The 14283-nt window shown below is 38.3% G+C and overlaps 2 protein-coding genes across 3 annotated transcripts; both read right to left on the bottom strand.

Annotated features, from left to right (window-relative positions):
• Positions 1-231: 231 nt before the first annotated feature.
• On the bottom strand, positions 232-3559 carry LOC106960851 (major facilitator superfamily domain-containing protein 1-like). Its single transcript, XM_015054202.1, has 9 exons — positions 3347-3559; positions 3147-3199; positions 2822-2934; positions 2649-2691; positions 2488-2555; positions 2098-2206; positions 1069-1171; positions 590-688; positions 232-347 (listed from the first exon to the last, which is right to left on the bottom strand). The coding sequence occupies exons 1-9, from the start codon at positions 3489-3491 to the stop codon at positions 232-234; spliced, it is 849 nt and encodes a 282-aa protein (XP_014909688.1). The 5' UTR covers positions 3492-3559.
• A 4039-nt stretch (positions 3560-7598) lies between these two features.
• On the bottom strand, positions 7599-12803 carry LOC106960847 (P2Y purinoceptor 13-like). Of its 2 annotated transcripts, none has more exons than XM_015054197.1 (4): positions 11698-12803; positions 10207-10405; positions 9721-10110; positions 7599-9400 (listed from the first exon to the last, which is right to left on the bottom strand). In XM_015054197.1, exons 2-4 carry the CDS (start codon positions 10384-10386, stop codon positions 8903-8905), a joined length of 1068 nt encoding a protein of 355 aa, XP_014909683.1. In that variant the 5' UTR covers positions 10387-10405; positions 11698-12803; the 3' UTR covers positions 7599-8902. The 2 variants fall into 2 exon arrangements, with proteins under 2 accessions (XP_014909683.1, XP_014909684.1); XM_015054198.1 differs by having other exon boundaries at positions 12027-12803.
• Positions 12804-14283: the final 1480 nt, after the last annotated feature.

Raw genomic sequence — 14283 nt, 5'->3', positions numbered from 1 at the left:
CCTTTTAGATCTTCCAAATGTATTATGTGTAGTTTTATATTTGTGACACCCTTTCACCTTAGGTCCATTTGAATTCTTTTTAATATATAGATTGAAAAGGTTCCTGAAATTTGTTCATATTCGGTGTACCATATTGTTTATCTGATTACCTAATAGCTTTTATTATCAGTAGCGGTGGTTTATCCANAGATAAGATTTGTGCATCTTAGTGAGGGGAAAAGGTAAAAATACTTACTGGCCCTGTCCAATAAAGGGGAAAATGGCGACATAGTAAAACACACAAATGATGAAGATGAGCCACAGGGACAGGGAGAAATCCTTCACATCAGTCAGCTTTATAACTTCGCCTAAAACAGAAGATAAATATGTGCATCAGTTTCAGTTGCTTACCTCAAAGTCCTGGAATTATCTGGGTATCACAAGGAATTTATAAATAAAAATCAATCTCAGCACATAAGACAAAGAATTATCAGTTCAGCTAAAAAAAAAAGGACAACCTTGCATTTTTTGTAATCTGGATCGATTTGTATTGACAGATGAGTGTTAAGCAAGAACAAAGATAAAAACAAAGGCATTATCTTCACATTACCCGTTCTCCCCTGTTCCTTGTGAAGGATCCTCTCTGCTCTCTTATCCAGAAATCCCAGCACCAAGGCACAGATTAGAGAAAACACACAGGTTCCAGCCGCTAACAGGAAGAAAATAAACAAAGTGTCTCAAGACTTCAAGAACAGAACACGATATAATTATTTTAACATTTCCTGACAACTGAGTAACGGTCAGATGATCGAGTTAAAGTTTAACCAACAGTACTTCAAAGATGAGCAAAAGTAGAAGCGCTTTTGCACGGCCGAGAAAAAGCTTTTCACACCCCCACATGACTCATCCGAGGTGCCGAGTGGCACTTTTAGTTCCCTTTTCTGCTCGGCTGCGTTACCCGAGACGAGCGGAGGGCTCGGCAAGTCGGACGCATACGGCGACGAAAACATGTAACCAGAAGCTCGGGTTAAACTCCATCTCCTACCCAAGCGAAGCCAGCGGTTTTACACACAACTGTGTATTACTTACCTATCATGAGTGATATCCCGAGGGTCGTGTGTCCAGAGGAACCGACAGCGACCGCAACTTTACTGTAGACCCAGCCCATGATGTTCATGTTCACTGTGCTGCCCTACGGGAAAGGAGAGCAGACGGCGTCTCTTTACACCTACCAGCACCTTGCTAAAGTATTCACACACCTTGATGTAAAGGACAGTCAAATCACAAGCCTAGGTACATTTCATCTGGCATCTATAATAACCGAACACAAATTGGTACACGTCTGTGAAGTGGAGGAAAAATCTGACATCGTTTCAAATAAAAATCTGGAAAAACTTGGCGTGTGTGTGTGTGTGTATTCGGCCCCCTTTACTTTGATACCCGTTGGTAAAATGTAGTGCATTTTAACTATAAGTTAACATTGAGAAGTTAACTTGGAGTAAATTGGAGTTCACTTTTGTAAAGTGTAGTCTTAGTATTAAGTTGTCTTAGGGCAGGGTGATAAATCAATAGTATATATTAAGTTGCAATAGATATATGAGCAATATCAATAGACGATACCAGGATAATTTTCAGTAGTTTCACTGCACAGCATTCTAGAATGTCTTAGATCATCAAACCATATTCAAGTGTTAAAATTTCCCAAAAATCTGCGGCCAGATCTGTGAAGATCTAGATTCACAGACGCTCTCCATGTCATCCGTCTGCAATTTTTACAAAGAAAAATGTGCAAAGATGTTTGTCTATAGAGATGAAAAACTGGGACAGGCATACACCAAAAGATCTGCAGCTGTAGAAAAGCATTTACTCATTGGGAGCCAAGTACAAATGGACCAAAACATGTTTCAGATTACTTGTAAAATACTCTGAAAAATCATTTTCCCAACCATTTCCCAATTTTGAACTACCTTGTTATGGTTTGTCATGAAACATCCTATTGAAAAACATGAGGTTATGATGCATCAAAATGGTGAACAACTCAAGTTTGCAAACTAATTAATCATCCCCAATGGATGCAAAGACTAAAAAATGTAATTAAAAAAAATAAAAAGTCCATACCAGTCGAGCCATGCTCAGCTGAAGACCAAACACCAGATTGAGCTCTTTGCCTTTGAACCAGTTGACTGCATACGTGTTTTGGGCCACGGCTAGAGACTCTCCGCCGATACTACCAAAGAAAACAGTTTAAAAAAAATGACAACAAAAAAAAACATGTTAGTTCTGTGTGAAAGTGGAAAAACTGATTAACTTTTGGTATAAAGAGCTTGTACGTCTGTCAAGCTATATACTCCATTTTGGAGATTTTGATTTAATTGGGTAAATATGAGAATTTAAGTGAGGTGATCAATTGAATAAAGCTAAAAAGATGTTGGATTTTGTGCTAATGTGAAAAATTACATACGAGTTTTTAGTGACCAAAATAGATTCTGAAAAGCTAAATGTTTTTACCCAAATACAAAGCGTCCAGCTTCCATTAGCCAAAAATGATTGGACCACGCTCCGGCTGCAAATATTACCTGTGAAGACATTTCAAAACAAAACATAGTTAAAAGAAGAAGAAAAAAAACTTCAAGTGACAATTTCACATCAAGAGTTTAACACAAACCAACCTGTCCAACACAGACAAATAGGGAAAAGATGATGGTTCCAAGCCTACAGAAAACAAGAATGCGCAACAAAACTCAATCAAGACGGCATTCAAAAAAGGTTTCACTTCTTTCACTGCAAGGATGCAAGGTGAGGATTTGGCACAAAACCAGAGCAACCTGGTTCTCTATCGTACCTGATGCCAAAAACCCTGTCGATGAGAAATCCTCCCAAGAAGCAGAGGACCACATTGGGCCAGGAATACCAGGCATACAGCTGCATGAACTCAGCAGTGTTCAAGTTCATATCCTGGAAACAGAAAAGGAAAACAAAACTTGTTCAGTAAGTAAGCCATTTTAAAATTAATAGGCATGTTAGCAACGCAGAAGATAAAAGTTCCTCGGAATGCGTCGTGAAATTCATTGAGTTGACTTCTCAATTGGGGATAAAAAAAAGAAAAGAAAAGGAAACTAACATTTCTACGACGGTGTTCAATAGTGGACGCCAAGAGGCTGAATTACCTGTATGACTTGAGTTTGAAGTGCTGCTGGGTTGTCATAACAGAAGTAGCTCCCTGAAATAAACGCCAAAAAGTATCACATAATGTGAACGTATTATTTTTCACTTTAGAGAAACACAACAATCCCATTCCAAGCCCTCTGGAAATGTTTCAAGACTTGCTTTCACTTTGTGCCATGCAAACATCTCCACAGCTGCTCACCGAATCCCAGGAAGCACATAAAAATCAGGACGACCACTCGGTGTAGGACGTGGCTGGGGTCGCAGATGGCGGGCAGTGGTCTTCCGGGGCCTCTGTCTTCATTTTCGTCTCCCAACAGCGACCGCCGCTCCTCAAAATCCGCCATGTTCAGCTGTTGTTTGAGGAAAGCTGGCACAGAACTGGAGGAGGATCATATGACCCAACCGGAGAGATCACGTGGCTTTAAATTGAAGCGGGCACGTCGCGGGAGCGCGCGTTGAACTATGGGATAGATGTTTGGTTTTTACATAGCTTTGCGCTGCAGCAGATAATAAAATAGCGGGGAGATATTTGTTAACGTTCTTTTGCCTTTTTTAAGTTAAACATTCACGGCGTCTTTACCATTCTTGATGTAAACTGTATTTTTGGACAGAAAACCACCAGAACGTCAGCAAGATATAGGTACAAAATAAAAGATAAAGAAATAATGCTCCGCTTTTGCATTTTAATAAGTGGATAAGGAATTTTGAAAAGCTATTGTCGACATTCAAAACCGGATATGAGCACCATATATGGATGTTCCCAGGGGTTAAAGGTGTATTGGCTATTTATCGGCAACATTTACACAACGGGGGAGTGAGCACTCTTTTTACAATGACACAGAAAACGTGATTTTTGGTCATGATTTTTGAAAAAAACATATTTCTACAAAATTACAAAAGTACAAAACTGATTAAGATTCTACCACTTGTCTTTTTTTGAAGCAGGTGGAAGTGTGAGCAATTACAAATGGAAAGTCTTATTTCTTACGAAATGTGCCCTTGTCTGTAGAGACAATATTCTGGTACGGCTTTCTCTGAAACTTATCGTATGCGCACGCATTTACACAAATCAGAAACCTGTTTTACACAATATAGCACATCAACAAAATAAAAAAAAAACAACAAACAAACAAACAAACAAAAAAAAACAACACTTGTAGCTCAAAGTTACTGTTACAGGGTTTGTGGTGGTAGGACCTCTTTGCAATCAGCCATTGAATGGATGGGACAACTGACTTTATGTCTCATTGTGTTATAAGTTAAATTCCATTTAACTGACTAATAAATCTTAATGAAAACAAAATAAGTATTTAATTTACTGCCAGAAGATAAAGAACAAACACAAGTGAGACGGTCTAATTAGAGCCCGGGGACATTACAAATCAGAACGTAAATCAGATTCAGTAGGTTACGCTGTAGAACAAAGACGACACCTGTTTCAATGTTCTGCTGCCCTCTAGTGGTTGAGATGGGTTTTGGTCGTATGCAAGAAAAAAGAATACATTGACTGCATTAGATTGTATTTGTCCTCCAAATGAATGAGCAAATCCCTCTTAAACCAAGCAGAATATAAATGTATTTAAAATAGACTGAATGATAAAATTTGATTTTAAGTGCTTCTTTACATCAGTAAAGCACAGGAAATGTGTTCATGGTGCTTTTTTCTTTTGCATTTGCATGTTCTTGTTTCTTATACATGCTGTTGATTTCCTTTTAGATCTTCCAAATGTATTATGTGTAGTTTTATATTTGTGACACCCTTTCACCTTAGGTCCATTTGAATTCTTTTTAATATATAGATTGAAAAGGTTCCTGAAATTTGTTCATATTCGGTGTACCATATTGTTTATCTGATTACCTAATAGCTTTTATTATCAGTAGCGGTGGTTTATCCAGCTCCAAAGTTGAGAGTGTGCAAACTTATTTCAGTGTAATGTCAGTAAAATGTGTAATTTAGCATGTAAAACCAGCTGGGCAGTTCAATTTTCCTGTGATTAAACTGTGCAGCAATGTTCCTTAAATCTACAACTTTATTCAATATAACTGACGACATTAAGCTTGTTTGTTCAAAAGCAAGGTTTGAAAATAACCAGATACATGTTAACGAGGTACTAAACATTCTTTCCGCTGAACAAAATATATTTTCTTTTTTTTTTTTTTTCACTCTCTGTAACACACATAAACACGAGGGAGTTGTTTTGCAAGCTGCACAGCTGCGCTACTGGGTTCAGAAACTTTCCCCACAGGCTTACCCTGTGGTTGGTTGGGTGATCAACAACTGTTTCAGCTGAGCGACATCCTAAAAGTCAAGTCACTTGTTTTGCTGCGAGACTAAAAGTGAGGCGGACCAGGTTGGGTACAATTTTTCCTTTGTAATTTGGACTTTATCGAGAAATGCTTGAACATTTCTCGATAATGTTCAAGCATTATCAAGCGACAAAATTTTTTGTCACTTCTGTCGTGTTCATGAATGTCTTTCTCTGTTTATCCATGTTTCTGCAGCTATCTGAAACCTGTAGAAACTTCCTGATTTGTGATTTGCTTATCTGCAGACGTGTGGCTTCTCATCTTCACTGTTTCACCACACACCCGGTTGTAGTGAACTCTTGCCTTTTCCTTCTGACCAGACTTTATGGACATTCATTTTCATTCTTCTTACTCTCCAACATGGTGGATTTAATTTCCGTGAATGTCATTTAAAAATTCCAGTAGTTCACGATTACAGGGTCATCTGTCAGAGAATTTAATCTAAGGGTGACAAATTGCGCTTCCTGTAGCCACGGTCGCCGCTCCGGTCGCACTGCAGCTCATTAATTTCCTGCCCAAATATCAGCTTCTTTCATAACTGATAGAGAGTGGGTTGGAGAGAGATTATATGTCATTATTGCATTAATCAAACTCACATGCACACACTGTTATAAGCCAGGGGGCAGGTGACATTAATCCTGCAGAACTAGTTTGTGAATGTCTTGAGATCTATCTTCTTGGTAGTGGCAGCGTTGGAGAAAGTCATTCTGTTTCACATTTGCATTTTTGTCTCTCCTGGTTTAATTGAACGCCGATGGAGTAACGAGACCGGTGGAGTCAAAAGCTCGCAGCAACGTTTAGTTTTACACCTTCATACATTGGACCATGCTTCAGGGTGGATGTTGCTTAAACCCTGAGCTGTAAAGCTAATCAGGAAGCTATTTTTATGCAATAACACTGGTGTCGTCTGTGCTTCTAATGTGGTCAGAAACACACAAGTTCTTCAGAAGATGCAAAGTCTTTCTATTTAAGTCTCACAATTTCCTGAGCTTGTTTTGTCATTTGTACTGGAATATACGATATCATATAGGATGGAACCGTTTCCATCAGCAGATCAGAGGTGGGCCCCGGTCAGTACACCACATAAGCACCATATTTGAATTCCAAGTCAATAATTTCAATTTGCAGTTTACAATTTTTTGTATTCACAAGATTTAGTAATCTTTTTGGAAATAACTGTATTAAAAGGAGTACTGGTATTATACTTCATTTATTTTGTGTACTTTTTCTGTATTTTATTTCTAGCTGGGCTGCAGAATAGCACACAAAAATGTGATAAATTGGAATTTGTCCACATTACCCCTCTTCGCACTTGTCGTCAAAATGCAGCCATTCTTTCAGTGGCATTAGCTCTGTCAGGTCACCCACCGTGTGGTTTCCTTGACAATGTAGGCCAATCATGGCCAGTTCCTTCCTGACGAACTCTTTTCTCATGTGTTTGAGCTTTTATTATGGTTAGAAAAGATCTTGCCAACTCCGTTTGTTGATTATTATAAGTAGGGTTTTGCTATATCAACTCATTTCTTTCTTTGTGTTTATTATTTCACTATTAATTCTGTTTATTTTCTTCATTTCTGCATATTAGGTTATTATATTTGATTCTTTTTTTTTTTGGTTTGTGGATCCTTTGAGCCTCAGTTCATCTCCGTTTGTGTTCATCTATTCCTCCGTTTTGCTGCTTTCATTCGGACGCAGCTGTTCCACATCTCCTCTGATTAGTTCATCTGGCTCTTTTGACATTTCCCGCCCCTGTCTCAACATTTAAGCTCCCAGTTTGTAATGTGATGTTGTGTTATTTATTAAAAAGAAATACTTTTTTTTTCCATTCTTGTTTTTTTTTTACTTTTTTTTATGCCACTGGACAATGTTAATAAAAAAGTTATGAAAAATAATTATCCATAAATATAAAGAAAATGATATGCAGACATTAAATACACATGTGCATTACAATCAGAAAAACAACTTTACAGAGAAACAGTTCAGGTTAGAGTGAACCAGCAAAACAGTGACTTCTAGTACCATCAGTTCTCCATGCATAAACTAGTTCTCCAAAATTTGGGGTGAATGTATTATAAGATCTAACCTTTGAAGTAAAATGTTATTTACTTATAATGACTTATAATTTTGTCAGTGAAATACTTGACTTTTTTTTTTTTTTTTTTTACAAATATTACATATTTGCATGTAATAAGAAAAGAAGAAAACAGTCTTTTGAAGATAGATCAGTCAAGATTAGTTTACGACCGAAAGAGTTTTTGTGGTAATCTTTTCAGAGCACTTGTAAAGACAACCGCTATGAGTTGTCTTTAATTATTACAACCTTTTACTGTGAAACATGGCAGTAAAAACTCAAATAGATTTTGTTTGTAATAACAGAAAAAAAAATCTATGGTGATTAAAAAGTACTTCAGAATACAACATAAAATGTACAATTCTCTGCACTTGGAACATTTCTGTGGTAGAAATGGAACAACAATCCTAAAAAAAACAAAAAACAAAATTGGTACCAATCCCTCCATAATGGTGATATTATTTCTGATCAAATTTCCAGTAAATATTACAACCTCACTTAAGGCACATGAAACTAAAACAGCACTGCAAACATGCAGAACTGGGTCACTTATCATAAAATCTGCCCTATGGTCTCATTAGTGCTTACAGAAACTAACTGGAAGGCCATGTTATTACAGTTACCAGTAGTTTTGTAAGAGTACAATATAGCAGGTATGTTCTTTTCCAATAACCTGCAGCCAGCTCACAACAGCTGGTAATCTGACCCCCTTTTCTGATTTGCTTTGTTTTTCTGAGATGCTTAATTCAAGCCCCGAAACGCAGATCTGGAATCTGAAAGCTAGATCTTCATGTGCAAAACTAGTTTCGAGTTACATCTGAAAGCTGGTATAGCTGGTATACCACAGCCTTTACCTCATGTAAAAAGTGTGGTATCATCCGCTAAAGCTACATAATTATTCAAATGAGCTTTATAGAAATAAAATGACTACTGTGCGACTAAGACATGAATATATCGCGCTTATGCAAAAATATTAGTAATCCAATGATTAGTACCACATTTTTTTCGTCATCAGGTTGCCCTAACAGATTCTGGTCTGCTACAGTTTTTATTTAGCTCTTCTTTGACAAGTAGATTTTAAAATGTGTTCTGTCAAAATTATTTTCACCCCAATACAGTAAGTCTGAAACAAAGGGAAAGTGCCGTTTGAGCAAGATTAATCCACAGGATGCAGACATTGACAGTAAGCATTGTTAAGGAAATATGTCAGATGAGTAAGCAAAAAACATTTTTGCACGACATTCGCTGAAACCACAGGCACTGAAAGTACTGGCACATCCGATTTGTCCGAGTCCATTCACAGTCGGCTCATTTTAAGAGTTTGTGCAAGCTTTCTAACAGAACGAACAGTAAACAGTCGTCCAGGTATGAAAGACGTCAGCAGTCGAAGCTTGAGGCTGATGTGCATTGATTGATGTGCGATGTGTCATTGAGTGACAGCCTGGTAGTGTGGTCCACTGGTGACATCTCCATGTGCGTCAATGAGGATTTGGAAGACTCCTTGGGGTCTTTGCAGATCATGGTCATCAGTCTCTTCCTGAACACTTTGCACAGGAAGACGTAAATAAGCGGGTCAAGGCAGACATTAGTTGCAGACAGCCACAGTGTGGTTTCCTTGGCGATGTAGAGTGCGCTCTCTGCTCGGCAGTCTGCAAGTTTGAGTCTGCGTGTTTGAGTCAGCATATAGGGCACGATTACAGAATGGAAAGGGGCAAAGCAGACGAAAAATACCCCCACCACCACAAACACTTTGGCTTTGGTTCTTCTATTTGCAGCATGAGATTTGCTCTTTGAGGCTTTGTATGACTCATAGACCTTCTTGCTGATGAACGTGTAGCAAAACACCATCAAGGCAAATGTGCACCAAAAGATGACCTAAAACAGAAATAAATAAGCCATGAAGCACAACCAGTCATCTGGCGTCACATTTTTACAAGTTGTTAGTGGATCAGGCCTGACTGAAAGTAGTTCTCAGTCTGTGCAGATTTGATTCCTTTTATGTGAAAAATGAATATTCTAAATAAGTGATGCAGTAGATGAGTTGATTAATGAATGCTCTGCCTTTGCTAGGAGTTGAAGCAGTTGCTTTTAAATGCTTAGTTCTCAAGCATGGGGATGACTTTCTATTGGATACATCAAATAACTGTTGGAGTCCAAATAAAACTTGTTTCTCAGAATATTTGTATAGTGGTTACCTGGCAGAAGTAGTTGAATCCCGCATGCCATAGTTTGCCCGCTTCGCCCTTCATGGAGGAGCATTTCAGTTTGCCCCTCGAGGTTTTAGGGGGCTGGTTGCTGAGAATGACATTGGGCAGGGCCAGAGACAGCATTACAATCCATACTGCTGCACTCAGCCTCTGGCCAACCCGAACCTTCTGCGGGACACACTTTCCAAAGGGCCTTACGATCTTCAGGAAGCGGTCCAAGCTGATGAGGCCCAGCAATAAGATGCTGATGTACATGGTGATGTAGAAAAGGACAGCAGAGAATCTGCAATGGAAGGCACGTAGCTGCAAGGAACCCACTCCTGCATCACTCAAGATTTTGATAGGGATGGTTAGAGACATCAGCAAGTCGGCCACCACCTGTTGGTAAAGCGTGAAATGTATTTTTATTATTATTATTATTGTTTCCAACCACTCTGTATCAATAGTAACTTATGTTCTTAAGTAAGAGCTTACCACATTTTTTAAGAAGACCAGAAAAGTTGTGGTGCTGGGAATTCTGAAGAAGATCCACGCGGCTAAAGAGTTCAGCACAAGGGCTACGGCACAAAGAATGCTGTATAGAACTGGGAATATCACCGATGTCACACGGGGATCTCTGATACACTCCGAGGAGACATTCACTGTGGTGTTCATCTTCCGATCCTTAGTGAACCTTTGAAAAGACGATCTTCGTTATGTGACCATATGTGACCAGTCACATAACGAAGATTGAAAGTAATACTGAAAGCGCATTTCAGTTTCAGCATCAGGTGCATTTGCAGATGAAGTGAAACTGATGAAGTGCTGTTGAGAATTTTTGGGTGTACCACCCGAACTTCCATCTTTTGACTAAGAATGGTTTGTGGTCAATTTGTCACTTCCTCAATTTGTCCCCACATTTTGCATAGATGCACTTTAGTTTCATCTTGTCCAGCTTCTAGGTTTTATTTGTATAATAAAGAACTCGTACTTAAGTACTTGAACCATGACATATTGGTTTATGTTTTTGTTGTTGTTTCATTTTTCATTTAAAAAAAGAAAGTCCAATTTGACTAATATCGTATGTCGCACCCCAATCCCATTTTTTTGGTTGAAATCCCTATTTTACATTATGTTTGGTCATTAAATTGCAAATTTTTCTGCTGTTGACTACATAATAGAAAATAACTTTGACTCGTTTGTTCCCACATTCCACATACAAACCTCTCTTACTGATACATGGGCATAAACTACCACAACAAAGCTACCAACGTACAAGATGGCAAAGGGAAGCAATGACTACTTCCAGGAAATCTGTGACATTGTATGGTCATTTTAATACATGTAAAGTAGGCTGTTCAATACAATAACTTCCAGTAGAAGCAAAAACTAAACTTTTCCAAGAAGCGCATGCTTTATCAGCTATTATTTGTTCTTCTTTTTTTTTCTTTTTTTTTACACCGATTTAGAAAAATCTACATGTGTCCTTCTTCTAGAAGTAAAACATAATTACCCCTGTGGACTGCAAAGCTGCTACTGTTTTGTAACCCTTATTAATAACTTCTGTGAACAAATCCAAGATGGTGAAAACCTGATGTAAATCCATCAGTCCTGAAGATAAAGACAGTAGATTCAAGCCATTCTAACAATACAGGAGAACTTTTGAACTAAAACACAATTTTTCCACAAAAAAAGTTTCCTTCATATAAAAAATTAAACTTACTGAACTTACTTACTGGTTTTGGTTCTGTCATTTAAATGTCATGCAATTACCAAACAAATGTCACTTGATGAACATATTTGTGTGAAGACACGACTACCCCACCTGAAAGTGTGTGCGAAATGCAAGGAGCAACGCTGAAGCCGAGAGCAGGCGCTGCGACAGCGTGAATCATGTTTTCAAACAACGGATGATCCATGCTTGCTCTGAAACGCGATTCTTTGCATCCAACCGATATTTTGTGTCAGTGAAAAGTCGAGGCTTACCTGCTGTTGTGACAGTGGGCATTGGCAGAATAACGAGAGCGGTGAAAAGCACAAGGTTTCACAAAAAAAAAAAAGAGAAGTGAAAAATCCAATTCCCCTTTTCTGTCTCACTGCAACTCGGAAAGATAACAAAGAATGCTGAAATAAAAGCAAAAAGCTATTTTTTTTAATCAGTATTAAAAAAGAAGTAAAAAAATAAATAAATAAAATAAAAACAGCTTCTGATATTAGGACTGAGCCTGCCTGTTTCTCTGAGCTTTGTCCCTCCTGCTGCTTTTCTGCTTTTAACTGCGTGTGTGTGTGTGTGTGTGTGTGTGTGATGCTCTTACAATGGGTGGTCTCTGGAGTTATTGTGAGGCTGTCTTGTCACAATCCCAATGAGTTAGCTAGTCTTCCTCCGGGTGAAAGACCCCTTCCTTCCTTGCTTCCTGTTCCAATTGTCTGCCGAGAGTCTTGTTCTACTCCGTGCCAGTCCCTCTGCCTCCGTCAGCCCCACTGGCTGTTGACAGCCAAATGCTAAACCAACAGCAAGTTTCTCAAGAGTTTAGACCTCCTGCAAAATGTTGCGCCCTCCCTTTGCGCCACAACATGTGTTTATCTCGGTCTAAAACAGAAAGTGGTTTCTGGTGAGTAGTGGAAGGACATTAAATGACAGCCACTGGCATTTTTTTTAAAGCCTCTATTTAATTGATTGTATTTCTCAAAAGAAATTATTTGCATATTTTATTACTGCAGTAATATGATAGTCAAATGCAATACATGATATCCTCCAGTCTGTAAATCAAGTTTTGCTTTGACATCTCAGTTCCCCTCTGTGTTAAAAATAAAAGTTATTATTATTTTTTTTCCTGAGAACTGTCCAAAATGACTTCCTGTGTGATTTTCCCTGGATTTGACCCAGGAATTATGACAGATGGAAAGAACGTGCTTAAGAGATAGTATGCATGCTAAAAAAAAAAAAAAGAAAAAAAAAAGTTGCTCCTCAGCCAGTCTTTAAAACTGTGAGTGAGATTAACATCTATTTTAAATCCGCACATACTTTCAGTTTCGTATCTCAGATATAAGTTGAGATCCATCAAACACATGACAAGGAGGTTTATTTTTAAGGATGTTTATTGGGTTGTTAAAATGTGCAACATTCCAATATAATTATGTGATTTCTGTCACTTTAAGTAGTTGTTCCTAAAGCAGTGGAACTGAAGTCACGTTGCACACAACTTGTACATCTTAAAGTAAACCACACAAAAATGATTGCAGCTGCTGATAGAGACGCTAAATATTAGCAGACAGCCCTTGACCTCTCAAAACAACTACATTTTGCGCTCTAATATTTTAAAATGATGTTAGCATTTCAGACAAATAAAGTGACATGTCCTACAAACTGTGTCAACATCTGAGCTCAAATCATAGCTGATATGGAATACATTTTTTTTTTTAAATCACACCATTGTAAATCTGCCTTGTGTTTCTGTGGCACAAGCAAATATGTTGCTTTACGTTTCTGGTACTTAGCACGCTATTTTAATTCCAGCAAAGCCTGACTGTGTGAGTGCTGCAACTTAGGGGCGCTATATGTAGTGCGCACGCAAACCACTTGGTATTTATTCAAGAGCCACTGAAATGTTACACCAGTGGCACCTTTTATAGAAGTTTTGTCTACACCAACAAAGATTAACCAAACTCGGCCTGCTGAATGCTTGCAGTGATCCACAAAGTGAAACTTTTTGACTCGTTTTCTCAGTAATCCTATGTTATTGAGAAAAGCAAATAATCAAGTGAGAACGTGAGGCTACATGAAGACTGGGTTTATAACAACATATTATTATCAGAAGAAAGTCAGACAATGCTTAATAACAGAATAACAAAAAAAAAAAAAGTTGCAGTGTTGCCACAGAAAAAGTCCTTGGAGAGGACACGATACACAAGTGCCACAGTGCATCTTGTTTCTTGAAGGGGTTTTATTATGTTTTCTCCAGGCACATTGTACCATTTCATACCACAATCAAGTAACTATGTGACCTTCAGTTGTCATAGAAATGCTGTGTGTGTCAAACATGTCTTAGAAATAACTTGACGCCTTGAAATCGCTCTCTGTCTCTTTAAGAAGTTGCTGCTCTTTCCAACACTCCTCCTTCAGCATCACAGCGGTGCTTCTCCACTTTATTGTTTAGATTCGTTCTTAGGGCCACTGGACTGAGAAGTTGTTCATATGGTGAGCTCAGTGGACTCCAAGGTGTTGGCTAATTGCCTCTGCTAGTCTGGTGGAGTCGAGTGGGGAAGGCATGATGGAGGGCTGCTCTGTGAGATGGATGCTCGGCTGGAGACGACAAGGAGGAGCTTTGTGGAAATAGATTTGTGTGAGCACAAGCGTTTAGGCATCCTGAATAGTTGCCGAAACACCTATACAGGTTTTTATAGGTGTTTAAAATCCAATTAATTTAAATTTTGCCAATTAAAATCCAGATTTACATTTAAAGTGTTCTTAGGGTCCATAGCGATGTTTCTATTAAGGTTTTTTTGATGCACAATTTGCAGTATTGTGTTAGAGAAGATTGATGGAAATGGTAAAATTGGGGGGAAAAAAAA

This window comes from Poecilia latipinna, unplaced genomic scaffold (assembly GCF_001443285.1).
Source record: "Poecilia latipinna isolate Pla-1442-1.1 unplaced genomic scaffold, P_latipinna-1.0 Scaffold1236, whole genome shotgun sequence".
Lineage (NCBI taxonomy): Eukaryota > Metazoa > Chordata > Actinopteri > Cyprinodontiformes > Poeciliidae > Poecilia > Poecilia latipinna.
This window is presented reverse-complemented; position numbering and strand designations above follow the sequence as displayed.

What these genes read in the sequence shown, in the direction of transcription:
- LOC106960851 (XM_015054202.1), bottom strand. Translation starts at nt 3,491, where the DNA reads ATGGCGGATTTTGAGGAGCGGCGGTCGCTGTTGGGAGACGAAAATGAA. An exon ending in TTCAAACTCAAGTCATACAG is followed by an intron (nt 2,935 to 3,146) that starts GTAATTCAGCCT and finishes TTCTGTTTCCAG; the next exon opens with GATATGAACTTGAACACTGC. An exon ending in AGCTGAGCATGGCTCGACTG is followed by an intron (nt 1,172 to 2,097) that starts GTATGGACTTTT and finishes CCTTTCCCGTAG; the next exon opens with GGCAGCACAGTGAACATGAA.
- LOC106960847 (XM_015054197.1), bottom strand. Translation starts at nt 10,386, where the DNA reads ATGAACACCACAGTGAATGTCTCCTCGGAGTGTATCAGAGATCCCCGT. An exon ending in TGGTCTTCTTAAAAAATGTG is followed by an intron (nt 10,111 to 10,206) that starts GTAAGCTCTTAC and finishes CTTTACCAACAG; the next exon opens with GTGGTGGCCGACTTGCTGAT. An exon ending in GATTCAACTACTTCTGCCAG is followed by an intron (nt 9,401 to 9,720) that starts GTAACCACTATA and finishes TTTCTGTTTTAG; the next exon opens with GTCATCTTTTGGTGCACATT.